Raw genomic sequence first — 22,967 nt, forward strand, 5'->3', positions numbered from 1 at the left:
GCGTGCTGAGCTACCAGACTTTAAGCAACACCAGCATTTATCTTTATTTAGCTCTGCCCAGCTTTCCAAGGGCTGCCATAGGGTCTTGCCCAGGTTGTACCACCACGATGTTTTCACCGCATTGAAGTGCAGCTTCTCAGAGCTGTCCCCAACACAGATGCCGCTGCAGCATGGGGCAACTCTGCAGGGAAAAGGACTCGACTCTCCCTGCACGTGAGTCAGCGTGAACGACTGGCCGGAGCCCGGCGTTTCCAAGCAGGACCGTTCTCATGGAGAGAACACATGGTGGGAAAGGCAGGGGCAGGAAACAGAAGTTATAAATAGGGCTGAGCAAGAAAAAACAGTTCCAGCTCATGGTAAATTAAGATTTTTGAAATAGAGTCCTTTCTTTCCAAAAAACAATAGAGTCCAGTAACTGCACGGGGTGACGCCGAGTCACGCAGGGGCTGGCAGGCAGGACTCTCCTCAGGGATGCTCATGGCCAACACTAACGTGCAAGGTTCAGCAAGCGGAGTTTTGGGAAATGTTTGGTGGAATTATGGTATTTGGCTCCTGAAAGCTTACACCTCTGTTGCTTACATTTCTGTAAGAGTGGAAGGACCGGACTAATTAATTCAGGACCTCTCTCACGTCCCAGAGGCAGAGCTTAGCCTTTCGTCATAGAACATTCTGATTCAGACAGAGCAGGGACACAACTGTCTTGCACCCGAAGTCAGGACCAGCACTCGCAGCATCCTTGTTGTACTTTCTGCCACGTTCAGTGGCTTTCTGCACAGCTAGGCGGGCAAGGCAAAACTAAGCCGTGTGCCATTCTGTTCAAATAACAAATTACATTGAATACAAATACAGCAGGAAAATATTTGATCTTCACTAAAAATACCCAAATATTATCACTATACTCACACTTCAAGTACCTCTCTTTACAGCAACAAGCTTCCTGACCCTATTGATTAAAAAAAACCCCCTAGAGTTTAAAATAATGTGTAACTATTAAGTCTCATAAAAACACCACCACGACTCTGCAGGCTGTCCTCACCCTGCCAATATGGCCGTCAGATACCCTTCCCCAGGGTACTTCACGGTGAGTGCCAAGTGTCGACAGCTCCAACGGGCTGATCTTGCAAATACTGAAACATGGGGGAAATTTAAGCACCTCACTGGATGGGAAGGGGTCTGTGACCAGCTCACGACAGTTTCTACCCGTAGCAGGAGGAGAGCATAGCCAGGTCATAAGGAGAGATGAACCAGTGATTGCAGCTCCCACCAGAAACGGGCTTCAACTTTGCCAAATTCAAAGGCTTCGGGTGTGGCTTTAGGCATCACAGCGTATTTTGTCCCAGGCTCCACCCTCTGTTAAAAGGGGGTGACAGCACTTTGTCAGCTGAAAGTCGAGGCCAGTAGAACCAAACACATTAAATACCTTGCTCGGATCTGGCACCAACTGGAATTGTAAAGTACTGAAAACAGGCCACTAACAATTTCAAATCAATTTTATTTTCTTAAATTGGTGTTGTACAATTTAAAGCCAAAAAAAAGTCACACAAAACACAAATAAAAAAATGTTGACAAAGTATCAAGCATTACCTTATAAAGAACATCATCATACACTCTCACAAACCTGAAGATACGTGTTTATTAGATTGAGGTTTCTTGAAATCTATTAAAGACGCTAGACACAAACGCTGCCACAGTAACAAAGCCATGACAATAGCGGGGACTACACTAGCAACTTCAACAATGGTTGGGGGGTTGGTTTTTGGGGTGTTTCTTTTTTTTTTTTTTTTTTTTTTTTTTTTTTGCATACCTTATTTGTCTACAAAGCAATAAATATTTTTCACCAAAAAAATTGGTTTCACGCTACATGCAGTTAGATAAAAAAGTCACCAAAGTGATGGCAAAATAAATCACCTGTCTGATTTGTTTTTCTTTTTTTCCCCCCCCATTTTTGGGGGGTTTTTTATGTGTTTTTTTGTGTTTTTTTTTTAATTCAAGCACAGTGGCTAAGTTTCAAGTATTGAGAGAAAACATATATATACACGTTTGTGTTTGTGTTTGTATCTATATACATATACACACACACACACATCCTTGTATGTATCTACACAAACACATACATATATATATTGGTTGTAGGTCTGTAAACCACAATTTTTTGGAGCAATATATACTTGTATACATCGAATGTGGACAATTTTGATACATTCAAGTAATGAAGTACAGCTGGAAGGTTAGTGCTGAGCTTGCCACACGCGCGGATCACTAAACCTGCGGCAGAGACGTGGACCCCGGGCCGTGCTTCCCCGTGGCAGGAGGCTGTGGGAGCACGCGGGGGGCTCCAGGGGTGCCGGGTGCGCAGCAAGTGTCTGTATTGCAGAGTCCGTCCTGGCTTAGTGCTTTCGCGCTGCCTCCCGTGCACCGCTCCCGCCCGCAGCATAGCCCTTTGCAGAACTGGGAAAAGCCTTTCGGAAGCAGTCTGGGTCTCCTCGGCATTTCTGGCCACAGGCTGGGGGAGTTGGTTCGTTGGTTTTGTCTTTTTTTTAAATTTTTTTGTCTTTTTTTCCCAGGCACAAGCACAAACGGCCACAGAAGCAGCAGACTGGGAACATACGATGTAACAGAAGCCCAATACTGAAGCATTTGTGAAAGCTACACTTAAACTTCCCTAGTTGGGGCAATCTGAAATACTTTTAAATTTCTTTCTTGGCATTTCTGCTCTCTGATCAGAAATGCCCACGTTGCCAAACATGATGCCAGCTCCAAAGTCAATTAAGTTGCTCCTGAAACCCTTGTAAAGTATCACACTGAACGTGCCAATGTCGAGAGAAAAAAAGCAATGAGGACTTAACCACCATGTGCAAAATAGTTTTAGATCCCCAAAAACAAAGCCTGAGGTTTCGAGTTGCTTTCAGAGATACTTTTCTGCCCAGCGCTAACAAAATACTGCCATGACTGATAAATTAAGACACACACATGCTCACGCAGACAGACGGAAAGGCAGCCAGCTATCCTCTCACGCACATGCTCACAGCATCCGAACCCTCAACAAGAACTCCAGCCACTCGCACCCGCAGTCTCATTTGGCTACAGAGTCTCCTTAAAAGAAATGCTGAACATAAAACTGAACACTACAAGATTTCTTTATAAAAAAATGAAGCAGCAAATAAAACTTCTTAAAAAATGCATTTCCAATTCTAAGTGTGTAGGATCTTAACGCCTGTTCTTGAGCTCTTAAAAAGCATGGAGCTTTATACTGACTGTCCTTAAAAGAACATTTAAATAAAAAAAACAAATCAAAACAAATCTTGGTACTGCCAGACTGCAAGTCAGCTTTGCCTGGTGTGGAGGAGGAACAGCACAGACTCTGCAGTGCTTTTCGCCTCCCACTCACAAGATACAGTACAGTTAAATACGTACAGTTACACACAAACCATATATATATACCAATATATATTCGCCCTTAGGAATACATATTAATATACCCACACACGTAGTGCAATAAAACAACCAGGAAGCAAGGACAGGAATAAAAAGAACAGCATTCCTAACAGTCGTGATGTTCCTGGGTTGTTGTGTGATGCAAAGTCAACTTCTCCAAGTTCCCATAGTGTGTAAAGTGCTCCTTTGATTCACAAAGCTAGTGTTTTCAGTCTGGGGTGGGGTGAGGGCTCCAGGAAGGGGGTTACCGAGCCAAGAGCTGAAAGCAGGACAGCGCTAGTGCTTCCTCCTGGTAGATATGTACTGACAGGCCAAGCTGAACAGCCATGAAGTCTTTCACGTTGATCCCGCTGAGCTTGGGGACCGAGGGAGGAACAGATTCATTTTGGCTTCTTACAAACACAGGAGTGTTACACTGTCTGTCGTCCTCCTGTTTCCTGCGCAGAGTCTCTTTCCCTGTGTCGCCTGCCCATCCAGGCAGAGGCAGTCCACACAACAGCCACGGGAGGTGCAAACTCCCCCAGCAGCAGCATGTCCTCTACCTTGCTTGGTAAGTCTGTAAAGGTGGGAGCTACTTCAGCAGCGCTCAGGCAAAAGGCAGCCGACTCCCTCCTCTCTGCCCTTCAGTAAGCACTCCAAGGCATAAACACGTACGAGAAGGGCCAAAGGAGAGAAAGAAGGGGAGCCTCAGGTTGCCAGGAAGCTTGAAGATGCCTGGCTCTCAGCTGGGTAGGGAAAAGTACACAAACTGGCCTTGATTTCTGAACGACACCCTCCAACGTTAACTGAAGCCAGCAGTTTCACTGCATCCATTGCCTGCAATGGACGCAGCGCTGGAATACCCTGTTCTTAAGCAAGAGGGATAGGCAGCAGTCTTATCCTTCGAAGTGCTGGGAAGAAGCAGACTTCTCTCCTTCATCCCTTCTGCAACGAGGGAAACCTTTCCACATCGGCTACGCCTTCGCCCAGGCCTTTTGGCAGGGAAGCATTTGTGCTTGCCGCAGTCACACATCCCCACAAAGGAATCCGAGTCTGTGGAACAACTTCCCAAAATGTCAAAATACAAAACACCGAGCAGTTCATCCTCCAGGTCTCCTACTGCCAGAATCGTTTCCCACCACAGCAGCAGGCTGTTGGAAACAAAGTGATCAGCCGGGGTGAGGTGCGTGAAGAAGGACGACGCTGAAATCAGGCGCAGAACCCTGACAGCAGAGCTGACAGCCTGCGCTCGATGCACAGTTTACCTGGGAGAGAAAAAAAAAACAGAAGAAATCAACTTCTCATTTTCCTGGCAATATAAAGACTACCAAAACATGCTGGAGATGGCGGGGCAGGGTGGGAGGGGAAGGCAGAACTTCAGCAAATCTAAGCAGCCCTTTGAGATTGTTACCACGTATGGATTTAGACCTGACCGCAGACACCATGGTGGGAAGGGACCGGTTGAAGGGTTGAATAATCGGAAATCCAACAACACAAGCCAGGAGGCAGCAGTTCTGGTAGAGGTATCAAGATGTTACAAAGAACCACCATCTGCCAGGAACAATTTATTCACTTTTAGTTACTGGAGTGGCTTTTGCCAGGAGGCAAGAGACGACTCGAGGTCTCCAGTGCCATTTGTCATGGCTTACAGCTGAGAGACTGAGCGCAGCCCAGCATGGTCTGTGCCAGATTCTCGTTGCCTGAGCCCAAGACTCTCTCAAAAGCTACACATTTGGTGGAATTCATTCCTCCCACAGGAAGACTTGATGTATTTCTAGGTTAATCATTTTACTTTTCAGAAATAAGCAGTCATATACCTGAGATCTAAAATGAAACGCATACCCACAACAGCCTACCACAGAACAGCTCAATCAGAAGCTGGAACATAGGGTAAACCAGGGAATACCAGGATATCAACTGGGAAAAGAAATCTATTAGATGCATTAACTGTATCTCTGGATAAAAGATGTGATTTAGGTTCGGTAAGAAACAGTACAATAGAAACTGCTTAGTATTCCCTGTTCACTTTGCCCTCCAGTACCACACACCACCTGCCAATCTCCCTTTGCTCTCCTTCAGTGAGCCTCATGTCGACTGTGAAAGTTGGTGATAATTAACTGACTGATTGCCTGTGAGCCAGAAATCTCTCCTCTCATTACCTATCCGAGAGCTCTGCCTACATGGATGACTAGAGCAGCCTGGCAGCACTCTGGATGCTGGCCCAAGGAAGGCATTCGGTAGCCAGCAGAGAGGAGACGCATGGTTTGCCAGCTGTGCCCTTTCCCTTCAGCCGTACTGGTGCTGTCAGAGACTGCTGGGGATGGCCTGGTTCAGCTGCAGTGGAGCAGAGCTGAGGCCACGTCAAGCTGCTCTAACAGGCAATGGCCATCCCCCATCCCCTCTGCCCACCTCCCGCAGAGAGAGACGACAGAGGTGATTAAACCCCAGCCATAAGTGCAGGGAACGCATGCTCAGAGCAAGTGAGGTCAGTCCTTTCCACTCCACACGTGTTAGCTGTGGAGCAGCAGAGAATAACACCCCTTACAACAAAGGGAGAGTGCGGGAGAGGTGACAGCTCAGAGCAGCAGACAGAGGGGTCCATCTGTCTCTGGGAGAGGAAAGCAAATGATAGCAAGTAGGTAAGAGTTCAGCTTTCACTGCTACAGCAAGCGCTTGCTGATGAGAAAAACATTTGTCTGCTGCCTTCTCAGCCAGGCCTGGGGCTGGGGAACCAGACAGGTGAGCAAGGCCTGTTCCAGAAGCCGTGTCGGAAGGAGCCCTCGCTGTGCTCATCAGCCATCTCTGCCCGACAGCCGCTGCAGTTTCACGTTCCCAAGTGCTCTGTGCAATCAGACAGATGGTTCCAGCTGGAAACCAAACCCAGGCCTCCTGTTGCCAAACCACTTCCTTCGGCAAGTTCTTCCACACATCAAAAGCTCCAACAAAGCCCTGGCAATTGCTCGGCATGGGAAGCTCTCAAAATACGGCTCAGAACAGGGACCGGCATTTCTAATAGCTGGGAAAGCAGGAGGCCAGGCTGCTAGGAGCTGTAACAAGCCAAGAGATCTCTGCTATGTCCACCAAGATGTAACCAAAGGAAAAAAAGGATGCTAGGTACTGGAATTTCTGATCCATGCAGCTAGAAAACCGTAACATGGTTTAGTGAGGGGAAAAAAAAGTCACCGAACACTCACATTTATTGATGTTTTCTATGTCCCCCTGCTCAGTGATGATGTTCAGGAGCCCCTCCATGAGCAGCAGAGCCTTGTGGTACCTCTGTGCACAGTCCTCTCTGTGATGGAACATCTCATCCAGGGCTGCAGATTGCACCTGCAGGCAACAACCCCATGCCAAGAGGTTACTCCCAGACCAGACCCAGCTCTCTTAGCATGGCAGGCACCATTAATGCCTGACACTCGCTCTGCGCTAAACCCGTTCTCAGGAATTACCATTTGCACAGCATAGCTGAAGATGAGCTTCTCTGCGGTGATGCTGTTGATCCGATCCATGAGTTTCTGTTTGTCCAAGAAGAACCTCTGGAGTCTCATGTTGAGGCAGTGGCAGGATGATACACTGGATTTATAAAGCTCATTCAGCTTCTTCACAACTGGAGTAAAGGAAAGAAATGCTTTAGGTGCTACTTCCAGTTCTCCCTGTGCCTCCCAATCTCCATGCACAGGACCTCAGATGAGTAACTGCAAGACAATGGGGTTATACTAAAGCCAAAAGAAAGACTGGCAGGGAGTACTTGCTGAACTAACAGGCTCTTTTTCCTTTCCTCCGTCACCTTAACCAGTTATAAGCCTGGACATGGCAATGCCTACACATATGCCTAGTTCACCTGAGGCCAGGTCTACTTTTGTTTCCTTCGGCTGCCAGAAGGCAGAGAGCAGTTTGCACCACACACGACGTCTCATGCAGCACCAGAAGCAACAGACATGCCAGATACAAAGCTTCTGCTACTTGATGGGTGATGACGTGCCGTGAAGTACGTGACTTGCATGTGGTAGCTGTTGGAGCTAAGTGTGGATGAGCAGCACTGACTAAGCAAGGGAATCTCTCTTGGGACTCTGCTGTCCCAGAAAGAAAAGACACTGATGCCTGTGAAAGGCCACCTCCTTTCCTGAACCACCACAGCTTGTACGGGAAGGCTATGGGACAGAAAATCAGGAATCAAATATAATTCTGAGGGATTAAATAACTATCCAAAACAGTGATGCCACAGGCTTCAGTCTCCCTAGCTGCATGGCATGATCTACACAAAGTATGAGTACAAACTCCCACCAACATCTGATGAGTATTACTGCTACGTGCACGTTTGAAAATACCCACGCTGCGTGATTTGCTCCTGAGGAGGCAAATTAACCCATAGCATGAACCAGCCTCTCTCAGCTATGATGTAAAGGGGCAACCTCACATGACAGCCAGGCCTTGCGACTAAAACTAGCCTTTCCAGGCAGAGATAAGAGAGCAGAGAGCCAGAGGAGAGAATGCCTCCAGGAAGAAAGGCTGCTCTTAACTCTTCATCAGAGAAAAGGACCGAGGCACAAAAACATAACCCTGTCAGGGTCAGACTGTCAGATCACCCTTGCTCAGAAGGAATTTGAGAGGGAGTGGGAACCCCAAAGCTCATGGGTGACATAAGGAGGGCGAAGTGAAAAAATCCATGAGAAGAGAGTCAAGAAAGACTATTTAAAAACCAAAACCAAACCAACACGCAAATATAGCAATATCCTTCTCCATGGAATTCAATCAGAGCTCTGAGCTGTGCCCAAATTATCAGGAAAACGAGGATGGCTCTGGGACCCTGCCTGGCACACACTGCCCAAGGACACTCCAGGGCAGCGTCTTGTCATGCTTCCCTGCCTTTTCCATGTCCATGGAGACAAGTACCTTGAAAACCCTTGTGCCCTCACTGTACCCTGAAAAATCTCAAGGGAGCAGTATTTTGGGGCAAGAGAAACAAGAAAAGGCAGCCTTGCCCACTTCCCACACACTAAAGATTACACCATGAATCTAGAAGTTGCAATTGCCCTGAAAAGGAATAATTTATTTGGGTTATGACAACTTCCCTGTTAGCCTGAACATGTGGAAGATGTGTAGCTAAACCCCTGCATCTTGCTCCATACTGCCTGCTACAACATTATGTGTGCTCATTGTATTTAACTTCTATTTTTTTACACCCCATCCCAAGGCAGCATGAGTACTTTCAAAGACTAAGCTCTTGGGAAAGGCAGCTGATCTGTCAAGTACTTCAAAAAGCTCCCTCAGTAATATTACAAGGGTAGCTTTAAAATTATTTTTTCGAATCACTGAATCACAGCCAGCTCACATTACAAGCCAGCCAGTCAGATGCAACTGTAAGGCCGTAACACTAGCAAAGAAGTGACTCTGGCATTACCAGTATTTTACTTCCTGTGTTTTTGTTTCACTTGAAAAGCCATCACTGCCAAGACAGGTCTCCATTTGCCAAGTAAGCACTTCCTAGGACATGCACCGTGTAATTAAGTTGGAGTTACGTCAAGTACATATAAGCACCTCAGATAGAGATGTACAAGGAATCAGATAAGATACATTCCCCTCTCGCTAATTAGTGCTGAAGGTTCTCACAGGGGCATGAGCAGGAGTTTTGAGACCTAAAGTCAATGTGAAGAGAGGAACATTCCCCTCAGTGTGAATAAAAAAGACCCGGCTATGCAAGCGGACAATAAGAAATAAGCCTGTGGGCATACTGGTGGGGGTTCACACTCACTCAACCCCTCATACCCTTTGTGATAATTTTAATACTTCCATTCCAGGCAAGTTCTTTGTGCGGTGTGTCCAGTGGCCTCTTACCTTGCTTGACAGTGGAGGAGAGGCACAGCTTGCCAGCTTTGATCTGCTCTATGGCCATCTGCAGCCCCGAGGACAGAAGCTCCGCTACTTTCAGATACAGCACGAGCTGCTCTGCATAGCTGCAAAGAAAGCGCATTGCAATGCAGACAGATCTATGGGACAGCGGTAAGAGTCCTGGAGGACTTCTGGTACGTAAGGATACGTGGGGTGGGAGGGAGTGACAGAAGACTTGGGAGCTGGGTGGCTCTCTGCCTGGTCCTTACCTCCACTCCCGGCTGAGGAGGCTGATCTGGTCGGCCACCACACTCTCCTGGAGCTGGTACTCAGATGTCACTGAACTGCTCATCTCGCTGGAGCTGCCTTTAAGGGCAGCGATTTCCATCACGTAGTGGACGAAGGCCAGCGTGAAGCGGAGGCTGCGCAGGATGTCGGTGTGCTCTTGCTGTTGAAGGGAAACCAAGGTGGGGGTTACAGAGGGAAAGATGGCATGCCAGGGAGGGCTGCTCACCTAGCGCTGTGCCAGCGACTCATCCCAGCTTACAGAAATAACACCCGGGCCCCAAACCCCCCTATGCCTCTGCTTTGGGCAGGGACAGCCACACTCAGCCCCCAGCTCGCACACCGCACCAGTTCCTCCTCCACAGTAACAGCAGCAAACGACAGCCCCAGGCCAGAGATTTCCAGGTGGCTCCCTGGAGAAGCTGCTGAGACTTGCTTCAGAAGTACATGCCCTCTTCCCAGGGAGCATCCCAGCTCTGTGGGACTCTTTCAGAAGTCAGCCAGAAAGGGGGAGAGACCACCTGCACCACAGGCCCAGCTCTGGTCCCCACCACAGCAATGCTGGTACAAAATTGAAAGCCGGTGTGGATTTCATGAGTGACAACTTCCTACACCCCAGAAAACTGCACACACAGTGTGTCCCACCCTACAGCCCAGCCCTCACTTAGCCCCTCGTCTTTATATCCTCCCAGTTCACTGCAGTGAGCCCTGGGTGAGGTCCTCTAAAGAGACAGCAAGGACAAGCTTTTATCTGCAACTCCTGTCCAGGTAGTGAGGGCAGAGAGCCTCTCACACTAAGTGCTGTGTTCATTTCAAAGTCGTTCTTCCTCTGCTATTACAGACCAAGGGGGATTATCCCATTTCTGGGAAGCTGCATTGCGTAAGTCACTGCGAGTATTTTTGGGAAGTCAGAATTTGCGGAAAAACTGAATGCTTGTGGGTCTACAAAATGAATTTCTGCCTGGACCAGATGCAACTCCATTGTTCGTATTCTCTCTGTAGAGAAGTGGCCAACCTGCTTGATCTTCAAATATTCAGTGGCTCAGTTCTCTCAAAGGGGGCTGGTAAGAATGTTTCCTACATGAATTTACAAAAAAAAAAACAACCCATGCTCAAGTTCTGCAAGCTTTTGTTTTTCATTCACTGGCTCAGGCACTTGGCTGCTAAGGTAGCTTTGACTATCTGAAATATGAATCTCTCCTCCACTATCTTGCTACCTGGACAGTCCAGTATGGTAAGGAAGTGTTATCTCCATCTTCCTCTATTTTCTTGAGAAGCAGAGGAGGAACTTGGAGATTAGGCAATTGCCAAGTCATACAAGAAGTTTGTGGTAGAGCAGGAAACTGCTGAGATCTTGCAGGCCTCAGCCTGGTATCTCTAACCAATGCACAGGCCTTCCTCTCTGCTTAGACAGTCGGCTGCTATTAATTATCCTGGCGTTCATGCCCTCATTTGGCATCACAAGAATCTTTCTTTCCATAGCCATCTCTGTATTGTGTTTTTAAAGCAATGCAAAACAAACTAAAAGCTAGCCTTCAGTTTGCCTTGTCTGCACCTAGAGAAACTTTTTCAAAAGATTGAAGAACCACCTCTCTGAATATAACAGCTCTGCTCAAGAGAAATAGGGGTGCTTAAATAGCAAGTTTTCAGTGCTCTGAAATATCTGCAGAAATTAGAGAATCTGCCAGGTTTGTGTTCTGGCCAACTCCACAGAGCACAAAGGGGTCTCAAAATATCCTGTAAAGGTTTGCTGCCAGGAAGGTTTTGTGACATGCCAACGGGTTACTGTGCTCAGCACAAATAATGACCGAACCCAAATGACTCATTACAGATATAAGAAGCTGAATTGAGTGGTATTAACAAGATCAAGCTGGTATTTCCTTAGGACATTGCTCTTCAGACCAGTGTCCGAAGTGGTGAGAGCTGGCAGTGCCCCATACATCTGGGACCTCACAGAGGTAAGGATGCTCAGTTAAATTCACTACTATAGCGATCACATCAATGCTGAAAGTCCTAGCCTTGTGGCTCTGCAGGTAATTAAGCAAATGAATGCAAGTCAATGTGTAATTGACAAAAAAATTGAGCTAAATAAAATCTGAACTAGAAGAGCAAACCCACATCCTTAAAACAATGTATGCACATCTCTGTGGGTATCGAGGGGTGTTTAGCAATACCAGCAAAATTCAGACACAAAGAGCCTTCCCCAGTCCCAGACAGCCCGAGGAGGTATCACGAACAGAGCTGAAACCGTGACTGAATCTGCCTCCCACCTCTACTGCAAATGGGCAGCCTGACCTACATTTCAAATATATCTCAGCTACAAAAGCATTTGCTCTGCTTCAGCGTGTCTTCAGGCTGCAGAGAAGGGGAGCCTGGCAGCCTTTCAGCTTGACAATCTGGTTCAGCTGTTCTGGTGCAGAACGTGGTGTCCCCTCGCCCCCATCAGCAGCACAAGTGTCAGGTTTACTTTTTTTCAGATGCCGTATCCCTGCCTGACTCCCCACGTGCAGGCAGCAGGCAGTCATTCAACGCACTAAGCTACTCACGCTCTCAAGTCAGCTATTACTAGTGCTGAGCCTTTTAAAAAGGAAAAGGCCCAAAGTACCCAGGTTCTCTTCAGAAACTTTTAAGACAGAATGCACCAGAAAACTGATGCTTCCAACCTGCAGTTTCAGCTTTGGAAATGGTGAATTTTAGCCTCAGTCACAGGCTGTCCCATGGACTAAACAGCTTGGTAGCAGGCTCAAAAGTCACTGTGCTAAATACGCCCTGGGCTTTCTGTGCACTGCACTGGGCTAGCTCTCTTGAAGCCAGTTTGCACCATTTTTGGAAGCCACCCCCTTGGCTGCAAACAGGGAGTCATCTGACCTCTGGATTTGCTTTCCTTTTGTTCCCCCCCTGTCCTTTGCCCCTAACAAATCCCTGGGATATACCCACCTCCATCAGTGTCTCTTCGGGCAACTCTGGTGCCTCAAACGTAACAGCACCTTCCAGGTTGGCGGTGATAGGATCAGCAAAAGCGTACCGGAGACTTGAGGGGCCTTCCACAGCATCCCCACCAGTTCCCACTGCCAAGTGCCTGCCGGTGAATGAGCCTCCAGAACTGAGAGAGCTCGAAGACCCCACTGAGAAGAAAAATAGGCAAAGGAATTACTGAAGATATTAATAGTAGGCCAGGTATTCCTCGCCCAGCAGAGGGGATGATCCTGTAGGATCTGGGATCCTGGCTCTGATAGGAGCCAGCAACAGGTACTTTAGAGGAAGATGCAAGGACTCTTGATGCAGAATAACCACTCCCCAACATAAAGCTCCTCAGCAACTCAGGCAGACCAGCTTACAAGCTCAAGCAGATTTAATGCACCTTCCAGAATGTCTTTTATGGAGACAATTCAGAAGCACTCTTTTTTTCTTTTTTGTCCAAACACTTTCTGAATCCTGCCACAGTATCTTGGGCTGATTTTTATCATACACCACCACAGCCAACTTCCCCATCACGGATTAGCATGGCTTGAACCCTGGTTCCCTAGCCTTTACACTATCGCTGGACGAGCACCTCTGGTAAGTGAGGTTTTTATCATGGTTTTAAAACATCAACCACTTACATGCAAACCAGGAGGGCTTTTCATTACGCGCCCTGCACTTCTGCTTCCCCCTCTTTACAAATAGGAGGCTGGACAGAGAGTAAGTGACTTCATCTGAGTCAAGACCCTAACCTCAGGATTCAGGAGACCCTGTAAGTACAGTGTCCATCAGACAATTCCCTCACCATTCTCTTTTGCCCTTCTTGACCACTGAATTCACCCTAAGAGCACATTACATATAAAAGATGGACACTTCAAAAGGAGTTTCTGTCTCAGAATATTCATAAAACATTCACCACTTCCAGAGGGTTTCATATCTGCTAACCCACCGCCGCAGAGGAATATATTCTGAGGGGGGATGCCAATACTAGCTAAAATACTCTGCTAATTCTGCCAAGGCGATATTCTCCACTGTCACCAATCCTTTGGAGGGAGATGTTTCTCTTCTACCCATTAATTTAATTTGCTGCCCTACCCTGCCTTCAAAAGGTTCAGTAATATAATGCACAACTGATCTGCAGAGAGGCACAGTCCCCTCTCCTCTCAAAGCACTCTCCCTGTTGGCAGCTATGCTTCAAAGCTAAGTGGATCATCAAAGACTGGCAGAGTATTTCCAGATCTTTCAGAGAGAGGAAAGAACTAACAATATCACATTCTGGCTACCCTGTAATTCCAAGAGGCTGTTTGCAGAAATTGTTATGATGACTCATGAAAAGGCTCTGCCTTTGTATCTGTCAAGTGATCTTACTCATGGCTTGTCCAAGCACTTGGGGTGCAGATTTTCAGCTTGCAAAGCTTCCCTTTTCACCACTAACTTTGTGCATTAACTACAACATAAGGAGTTACTGCACAGACTTAATAAACAAAGCTTGTCAAGCAGCATTGCTTTGACCGCCTTCATCCAGCGCTGTGTATGTGTTGTAGGTTCACTATTCAACAGCCTTCTCTCTTCCAGGTGTCCCATCTGAGATCTTGACTGTTCGGCAGACCCTTAAGGATCCAGATATCAACCCACTAAAAACTGGTGCTTGGATCTGTTTCCAAATTGCTGTTATCCCCACAAAAGCAATACAGGAAGTCTGAATTCTCTGTTCATAACATTTCAGTAGTAGCTACAGGCTGCAGCCAGGATAGTAACCCCATTGTGCTACAAGGCCCGTCAGACACTTTATAAGAGTCCCTGCCCTGCAGAGCTTACCCTCTAAATAGACAAGACAAAGAAAGTATTATGGTCCCAACTTTCCAGACAATCAAGGATGTGAGTGGTTTTAGTTATGATGGAAATGCAAGTCACATCCAGGAACTGAGCCCATGTGTCCCCCCATCCCAGTCAAGCAGCTTATTCATGGTTACATCCAACCCTTCCCTGCAGTAATTAAGAACAACAGAGTCGACTACATTCAGATGAGGAACAGCCAAGACGAGAACCCAAACAAGCCAAAAATGCAAATAAAAGTGTCCACATATTTTCTTAAACTGAACACAGACTCCAGCTCCCAGACACAATATCCCAAAAGGGCCAATTACCACAGCCTCAACCAGTGGCTGATGAGGCCAGAGCACTGGCATCTTAAAAGAAGTATCTGTCAAGCAGGAGTGCATTTCCCCATTTCCTACTTGAGCAGCTCAGAGTATAAGTAACACCACTAATAATTTTGCATACAGAGTCAACCTGGCCCTTTCCTAACGGTACTCGTGCACTGAAATTGTTGGGCACGGATGGTCATGCTCGCCTTTTATAGCTCATCCAAAACCCACAGGGAAAATGATCAGAACACAACACAATCTTTACGTTTGTTGACCTATCAGCAACAGTGGGTCTATGAACAGCTGCAGCGTTATGCCTGAAGCAGAAAGAAATGAAGTAAAAGAATAGTTTGCCTCTCTCTTCCAGTACTGGAAAACCACTGTACGGCATCACACATTGTGCCGGTGCAAACAGTTATCAGCAATCACTGGGGTTGGCAGGAGCCAGCATGAGAACCTCAAAGGCATTTAGATCAGCTGAGCTCTACGGACTGTGCTCTGAGCAGCCCTCTGCTACCACCAGTGTTCAGGAGCAAGGAATTCAACACATCGCTTTGCCCCCAGGCATTCCCACTGGGACAGGCAGGTAGGTATCAGCCCTTTACCTGAAAACATCCTGGTCCTCGTGGTCTGTGGGGGGGTTGTTCCACTGGGAGGGGATCCGACAGTAAAAATCACTGGGGATGGGCTGGCAGAGCCCCCAGCCCGGGCACCAGAGTGCAGGGTCCCTCCGTAAGCACCTGAGGGAGCTGGGGAGACAGTTGAAAGGTGCAGACTGGCATTACAGGAAAGTTACTCAGAGCATGGTGTGCCTCACCCAGCAGTTTTACATTCCTGCAGACTCTTGGGAGACAGTGGTTACCAGCACAGGCCAGCACTCCCTTTGGAGGCATCCCCTGAGAACACGACTGGGCCAGGCTGGCAGGGACTACAGGACACGAGCCTGGGCAGCGTTACGCATTGCTGCAGCTGTTCTCCGCTCCTCGCTTCCCAACCTGCAAGCCCAGGAAGACCCACCCTTGCAGAGCCATTCATATTCGAACCGCCTGGCAGAAAGTCCCCATTTCCACATTATCACATTCAGAAGGGGCCAAAAGAGGAAGCCCTGCCTACAAAAATCACACCACTAGCCAGCAATTACACAGCATGCGTAGCCCACAGACCTTCGAGCACTCCACAAAAGAAAGCAAACCTCATTACGCTCCTCACACACGGCAGTCACTTCCTCTGCCAAGAGCCATCAGGAAAGCAGCCTCCCATTTGTAGGAGGCATGCAGGCAAACTGCTCGCCCCAGCCCAAACCAGGACATCCTGCCAGATCTGCCTGACCTCCCCACTTACCTGCAATTTCCATTGGCTTCTCATTGTTCAGGCTGTCGTTGCTGCCAGCCTCCGAGATCTGTGCCCCAAAAGCTGCCTTCAGAAGCAGGTCAGTGAGTCTGCCTGTGCTCAGAGATCTAAAAAGAGGACAAACAACATGATGCAGAAAGTCACCAGGTGCAAGGTTTCAGTTCACTTCCACTCCAGTTTGTGCCGATCCTGGTCCACAACCACTTAACACTACACAGCAAACAGTCTGGAGCTGAAATAACCACTAGCTCTTTTCCTCTTTCAACAGAGCACCTGAAGCATCTCCTGCTACTTGGAGAAAGCATGCAACTACTGTGACTAACTGCAGTAATGCAACTACTGAATATAGCATTATCGTAACACAAGTTTTCTTTGATGGAAGATATGAAAATTAATATCAGAGGACTCCTCCAGATCACTGGAGAAAGCTGCAATCTGCAGAGAGGCAGGTAAGAAAACTTAACACTAACACCTGAGCAACTGTGTATCCTGCAATGCTCATGACAGCACGTGGCTTTCAAACAAATGTCTGGTCTGAAGACTGGTGCCCACTGTTTCATAGACAAGGAATACCCACAACACCCTCTCATCCACGACAGGCACAGGTTCCACAAAGAGCGAGGCACACATCTGCATAATTGCAGGGAGCCTGGTCTAATAATGAAATCCTTGATCCCCACTTCATGAAACCCTGGACACTAAATACTGCAAAGCTGCAGACAATCTTTCATTCTATAAAATCTAGGCCATGGCCTGCCCCTGTAGAGGAAAACTTTAAAAATCTGCATCATACCTGCTCGCAACCCAAGGGTGCTAGCAGTTTGCAGACACTACATTACAACTTAAATGTTAGCGAAGGTTTGAAATTTGCCTCAACCATCCCAGACTAGGGAACGCAGCAGCACTGTACAAAGCAGACTAGCTCACCTGCCCTTGATCTCTTCCACGGGCCTCAATCCCAAGCCAGTTTGCTGACAGTGGAAGTGACCCATCTCCTTCAGATCTGGCAAGGTCTTGTTCCGTGTCGGAGTCATCATGACCCCCTGATGGGCCAAGAGGGTGAGGAGATTCTGGGAACTTGGGGTTTTAGGGAACTCAAATGGGGACACAGCCTAAGAACAGAAAAAACAAAGATTTGTCTGTAAAATGAAGGGGGAAGGTTGCCCTCACCCCTCCATTTGTTTATGAAAATTAAATTGTATGCTCAACAACCTGCTTGAAATAAAGAGGTAGAAATCCCACCTCATGCAGTTACTTGCCTCCGATCCCAGAAAGACTAAAAGGAAAGGACAACAAACTCCGCTGAAATTTGTAGCAGCCTAACATAAGCAGAGAAAATGCTGTCACAGTGTCAGCTTCGCATGAGACACCAGGGCTGTCACCTGCTTAACCGACCGCCGTCTCTGCTGGGGATTCCTACCAGACACACACTTGGTCACAAGCCGAGTCGCTGTGTGCAAACCAGCCCAGGCACCCCAGTTCAGTAATGCGCTTCTGCCTAATCTGGGCAGCTCCTTTTCATTGCCCGTGTAAAACCCTGGACTCTGCTCAGACGGTGAACACTGCTGCCAAGTGAGATCTGTCCACTAAGAACTAGGACACTACCCCATTTCACACAGATCACTAAACAGCCCTTGAAGAAAAGCGAACAAGTGGTAATAAATCCAGGTCACAGTTATCTGATCATGCAGTGCTTCAACCCCAAATAACCCAACAGACCAAGCTGTGAGAAACCCAAAAGCAGACTCCTTGACATACCTTTGTAGGGGAGCCCACTATAGTTGGCAAAGGGCTTCTCTGCATGAACTCAGACAGCTTTGGTGAGGATCTGAGCTGCCGGCAGTGCTGCAAGCCATGAGTCTGCAGAGGCTGGCTGACTGGGGTATGACCGAAGTGAGCAACAAGAGGATCAGAGTGCTGCTTGGTTATCTTCTGTCTGCAGGAATGCAAATCTGACAGGTTGGGAGCACTGTGGAGCCGGGAGCCCATCCCTCGAGGAGAGTGCTCGGGCACCGAGGAACCTGGAGGGCCCAGAGTGACAAACTACATCATTTTCTGGTGCTAACACAAAATGCCAGCCCGACCCCAGGATCCACTGCTAAAACATCTGCAGATGAAAACCATCAGTGGATGGCTAAGGATGGCACTCTAATCAGTGCCACAAAACTGCTAGGCCCGATCGGGTTGTGACTCTACAGGAGAAGGAGACAGGCACAATAGGGACACAGAAGTGAAGCTTCTTTCCCTCATTGCAGTCCTTACAGAGAAAGGGACCCTGACTGTCAGAGATCAGCAGTGAGAAAAATACACATCAAGCAAGCCACTTGGCAGACGGGGAGCTGGGGGTTTTGAGATGCTTCTCCTTCACTCAATCCATTGACCTCAAAGTCCCAAATCTGAGTTTCTGTGACACAGTCTGTCAGCACTGGAAGAGGCTGGCTGATGTGATGTGAACAGATCAATCCCAACTCCTAACAGCACACAGAGATTGTGGCTAGCCAAGCATCAAGAGGAGCTGCTGAAGGAACATACCCAACCTTGAATGCCCTGAGACTACAGTTCTGGCCTTATTCATAGGAATAACAAAGGAAGGTAAAGACCAACGCACCGGCCACAGGAATCCGGCTTCTCACTTCTGCTCCAAGAGAAGAAGGGATAACAGTCTGGCTGGGCTGCTCTGGGATTGTTCCAACTTTGAGGGAACACAATAAAAGAAGTTCATTCAGTATTAAGTTTCCATAGGCAATAACAACACTACGCACCACCTGTTTTACAGAAAGATGCTAGTTACCTCTTCCACCTTCTCAGCCCTAGCTGTGCAGTGAAAAGAGATCACCAACTCCTGTAAGAGGAGGAAAAAAAGCTCTGTCTGGTATTAGTTTAGCCAGTTTTAGTTTGACTTTGAAGTGATATTAATTCAGAGGAATAGAACCTGAATGTTACACACTTCCCTTTCAGCAGAGACTAATAAATATAGTATCAGAGACACTAGGGATATAAAATAGCTAGTTACATCATAGTCTGTTCCTTTATAGAAAACAGCAAATTGCATCAGGTGCACACGGGGGTTTTTCTTATCCCTTTTCCACTTGAATTGCTTGTTAGCGTCTGGACCAGGCTACCAGATATTCAGACAGCTACTTTTCAGTTTGAACAGTGTTAAAACCCTTCCAAAGCTGGTCAGAATTTTGCTCTGATAACAAGTGGTTTTCATTTTTAACTCACCCCAGCCTGAGCCAGTAAAAAGATACTTGGCACTTACAGAAGTCCTCTTCAGAGGGCAGCAAAATGTTTGATGAAGACACCAAAACAAAACTTGCTTCTCCTGGGGCTAATAGCTATTTTCCTCTCCATTTTACTGAGGCCAAAACACTTGTCAAATAATCTATTGAGAAAAGCCATGGGAGAACACAACAATCTGAATTCCCTATTACCTGGCAGCTACAGCTGGTCATAACCTCCCTCTTTACAGGAAAGAGGCATGTGATTTTATTAGGGCAGCAACATGCCAGTTGACATCTTACCTTGCGGTGATGGCATAAACGGCTTGGCACCGCCAAAGGAGAGCTTTCTGGAGCTGGGCACAGGTCCATGCTCTCCAGGATAAGGAGGGGAAGCACCAGTTTTAGGAAAACCAAGAGGACTCGTACTGCTAGACCTCCGGACCGTACCAGACCTTGTAGGAAACAACAGCAGCACACATGTTACTCCAGATGCCAGTTAACAAGAGTAAGGAGAACAGTATCACCAGACACACACACACACAGCTACTTCCACAGAAGCAGAGCTTCATGACCGTTTACCATGGATCAAAATCCCACTGTTGTAGGACTACACACTAATACAGATGAAGATGATAATCCTTGTTCTCAAGAGTTTCAATCCAAACAAAATTTTGCAAAACAAATGACAAGAAAGAACAAGATTAGCTTAGCTATAAGCACGAAAGCCTGTCATTTTTCAGAAGTGACTTTTAGATGCTTTCAGGTATCTACATCAATCCTGAACAAGACAGTTTCCTATCTTGCCACATCCAAGGTGTTTATTTTAGGCAGTGTCTTCAGAATGCCCTGAGAGGCTTTATTCAAGTGTCCCTCCTGTGCCGAGCCACTCGCTCTTTTGTCAGGGCAGCCGCTAAGGTAGAAAGCTCCGTGAGTGCAGGTCATACGATGCGGGGGTAAGCTGTGCCAAAGGCTCCGCTCTGCGACAGAGCTTTGCTTCAAATCAGAAGCTACAGAGCAAAACAGAGCAGTGTGTGGCTGTCAGATCTGAACCAGTTCAGTACTGCCCAGAGGAACTTCTTTTTGGGCTGGACAGTCAGAATTACCTGGGCTCCAAACTCCTTGTGAAGCCTCACCTTAGGGAGTTAAAATTAATTTGTACAGCCCCACACATGCAGGAACCTCAAGTATTACCCAGCTGCTAAAACGAAACAAGAAAGGAAACTAGACTAGGGGGAAATTGAGTACAGTCACACCACCACTCTGGAGAGAGATGGGATTATTGAATATTAATTAATTATTTCTCTATATTTTAGTGTATTCACCACTCGTTAAGAACACACAATCTAAATTCCATTTACTGAAATGCCATTCTGTCTCTGCAGGTTCCTTCACCAAGACTCCCATTAGACTCCTCTAGAGGAGAAAACAGTATTTTCACCAAATCCTTCATTCTACTCTCTATTTGGTAACATCTTTTCCCTTGTTAAAAGAACATTAGTCTCAGTCAGTAGGTGGTTTTCTGGACAGGAATCAATGAATAAGCTGAAAAAAACCCCTCTGTGCTCACGCCACTGAAAGATACCATCACCAAGGTACCCTGCCTCCTCTCCCAGTGACGCTGCATTAAGCTGTCCATACGTATCTGAACAGAAGGAACAAAGGCAGATGGGTTTCAGCAGGGCAAGCAGGGCTAGCTACATTGTCCAGGAATGGCAAAGTCATCCTTATGAAGTGTGAGTACATCTACTCAAGGACACTACTAAGTGTATGTTTTACTTTATATCATATTTCAGAATATAAATAAATGAACAAAATCTATTTCAGTAGTTGAGATATAAGAACTTGATCCGCCACCTCCCCCCCACTTTCAATACGTTACTACATTTCTCAGCCAAACGAATCCATGCTATATTCACATGCTTGGAAAAAATGAAATCCTTTAAAATTTTAACCTAAAAATCACTTCTCTTCAGGTTGCTCCAGATTCAGAGGCCTAATGCTCATCAAGTGCCTGGCCCTGAAGCAAAATGAATACACAACAAGGAAACGGACACCTGGCCGGGTGGAAAGATACCTAGATGTTCAATTGCTCTCCTGTGTTTTTAACTCTCCACAATATAAGCCATCCAGAAGGCTGAATGTTATCTATCAGGAACCTGCAGAAAAAAACACCAGCTGACTGCAGCTGCTGAAAGATGTGGAATGTCAAATGCCACCCTACAAGACATGGGATAAGCAAGCAAGCAGACAAGCAAGACAGGTGATGTGGCCAAAAGTATACACACATAATTACCGCTTCAACAAGCGACACATCTACCCACACACAAGCTACGTTACACAGGCACACACCAGCCAGTCAGATCACAGTGGCCAGTTTTTCAGAAACAAGAGGGTACGTCAAGGTTTGTAATCAAATGACTTGGCAAACATGATGAGGTGCTTGGCTGTAATGGCCTATCTGAGACACCTGATGGAAAAGTGGAATCACATACTAAATGCTTGATGAAGTTTTCTCCTTCCATTCCTGAATGGTGTCTACTGAATTTGCTGATTAGAGGAAGTGATGGCAAGAGATAAATATGGCTTCCTGGGGCAGAAAAAAACATGACGCCAGAGATTTTGAGTAGATCCTAAAAGCAGAGTGTGAATCATCTGACTGCATCCATTCCTCGAGTTCCTCTGCAGGGACAATGCTAATCTCATCATTACACAGTGGTGACTAAAAGGAGCAAAACACGATAGTTTGATCCCTGACTGGTAGCTGCAGGCTGTGAACCTGAACTCGGCAGCCTGTCACCAGGTCTGGGGTAGGCATGGCGTGCCTAGGTACATCCTCTGCACCTTCTCCAGAGCTCTCACTTCATACGTCATATGGATAACCAGGACTCTTTTGTGAGTTCCAACACTAACAGGGTCCACAAGTTTTGCTGTAAGAAATACAAGTCGTGTAGGAAACAGGAAGGAGCTTATCACTAAATCTGCCACACTCGAAGAAGTGAACATAAAGTAGTATTAAAGTAACACTGGCACGAAACAATCTCTCTGCTGATCCCTGATTTATGTCAACATATCGTGTCTCTGCTTCTGGGTCCACTTTGAATAAGCCTTAATCCTGAATTAGGCTGGCTGAAGCCCAAACTTAGGCTGACATAGGTATTACCCTACTTCTGAAATCTAAACTTTAACTAATCCAGATACCAAAGCAACTCATCCAAAAAAAGACATGACACCTCACAGACACTTTTGTCTGAATGCCCCTCCTGTAGAAACTCCTTAAGATCCTGTATGAGTCTCCTTTCAAACAGCCTATGACCTGGGCCGCCACTGTCAACCCAGATTTCAAACATGTAAGAACCAGAAATTATTCACGAGAAGAGATAGATAGAAGCCCAGTGTGTCTTAGATGTACAAGGCGTTACCACTGAACTCAGAAGGTCAGCTGTATGGCTGAAGGCTGGCACCCAGGTCTTCCTGACGGCCTTCAGAAAACGTGCTCTGCCTCACAGGCATAAATTGCTCATGACTCAATCAGTCCTGGCTGCATAACAACATTAACACGCAACTCATGTAAGACACATCATCTATGGCGTGACAAGCTACAGGAACCAATTAAGGTAAAGTCAGGTAAGTTTTGCAGCCCCATCCATTTTAGTTGTTTATCTCAACTTTTTCCTTTTATAAAGGCATCTGCCAGATGGATGGGTCTCTCCACTTGGATGCCCAACCCATAGCTGGCATGGGAAAAGCTGTCAGACTC

The 22,967-nt window shown here is 46.9% G+C and overlaps 1 protein-coding gene across 5 annotated transcripts in view; it reads right to left on the reverse strand.

The window, feature by feature from the left end:
- Positions 1–1,472: 1,472 nt before the first annotated feature.
- ULK1 (unc-51 like autophagy activating kinase 1) overlaps positions 1,473–22,967 on the reverse strand; it is an 80,390-nt gene continuing 58,895 nt past the window's right edge. For 4 of the 5 annotated variants that reach the window (XM_068412328.1, XM_068412325.1, XM_068412326.1 and 1 more), the window contains 12 exons: positions 19,511–19,662; positions 18,595–18,678; positions 17,745–18,007; positions 16,914–17,098; positions 15,978–16,093; positions 15,242–15,385; positions 12,466–12,653; positions 9,513–9,691; positions 9,250–9,368; positions 6,864–7,021; positions 6,609–6,744; positions 1,473–4,679 (listed from right to left, as the gene is read on the reverse strand). In XM_068412328.1, coding sequence (XP_068268429.1) covers positions 4,624–4,679; positions 6,609–6,744; positions 6,864–7,021; positions 9,250–9,368; positions 9,513–9,691; positions 12,466–12,653; positions 15,242–15,385; positions 15,978–16,093; positions 16,914–17,098; positions 17,745–18,007; positions 18,595–18,678; positions 19,511–19,662 — 1,780 coding nt within the window. In that variant the 3' untranslated portion in view covers positions 1,473–4,623. The remainder of the gene's footprint in view (positions 4,680–6,608; positions 6,745–6,863; positions 7,022–9,249; positions 9,369–9,512; positions 9,692–12,465; positions 12,654–15,241; positions 15,386–15,977; positions 16,094–16,913; positions 17,099–17,744; positions 18,008–18,594; positions 18,679–19,510; positions 19,663–22,967) is intronic. The other variant, XM_068412327.1, reaches the window with a different exon arrangement.

The sequence above is a fragment of the Nyctibius grandis genome, chromosome 14 (genome assembly GCF_013368605.1).
Source record: "Nyctibius grandis isolate bNycGra1 chromosome 14, bNycGra1.pri, whole genome shotgun sequence".
Lineage (NCBI taxonomy): Eukaryota > Metazoa > Chordata > Aves > Nyctibiiformes > Nyctibiidae > Nyctibius > Nyctibius grandis.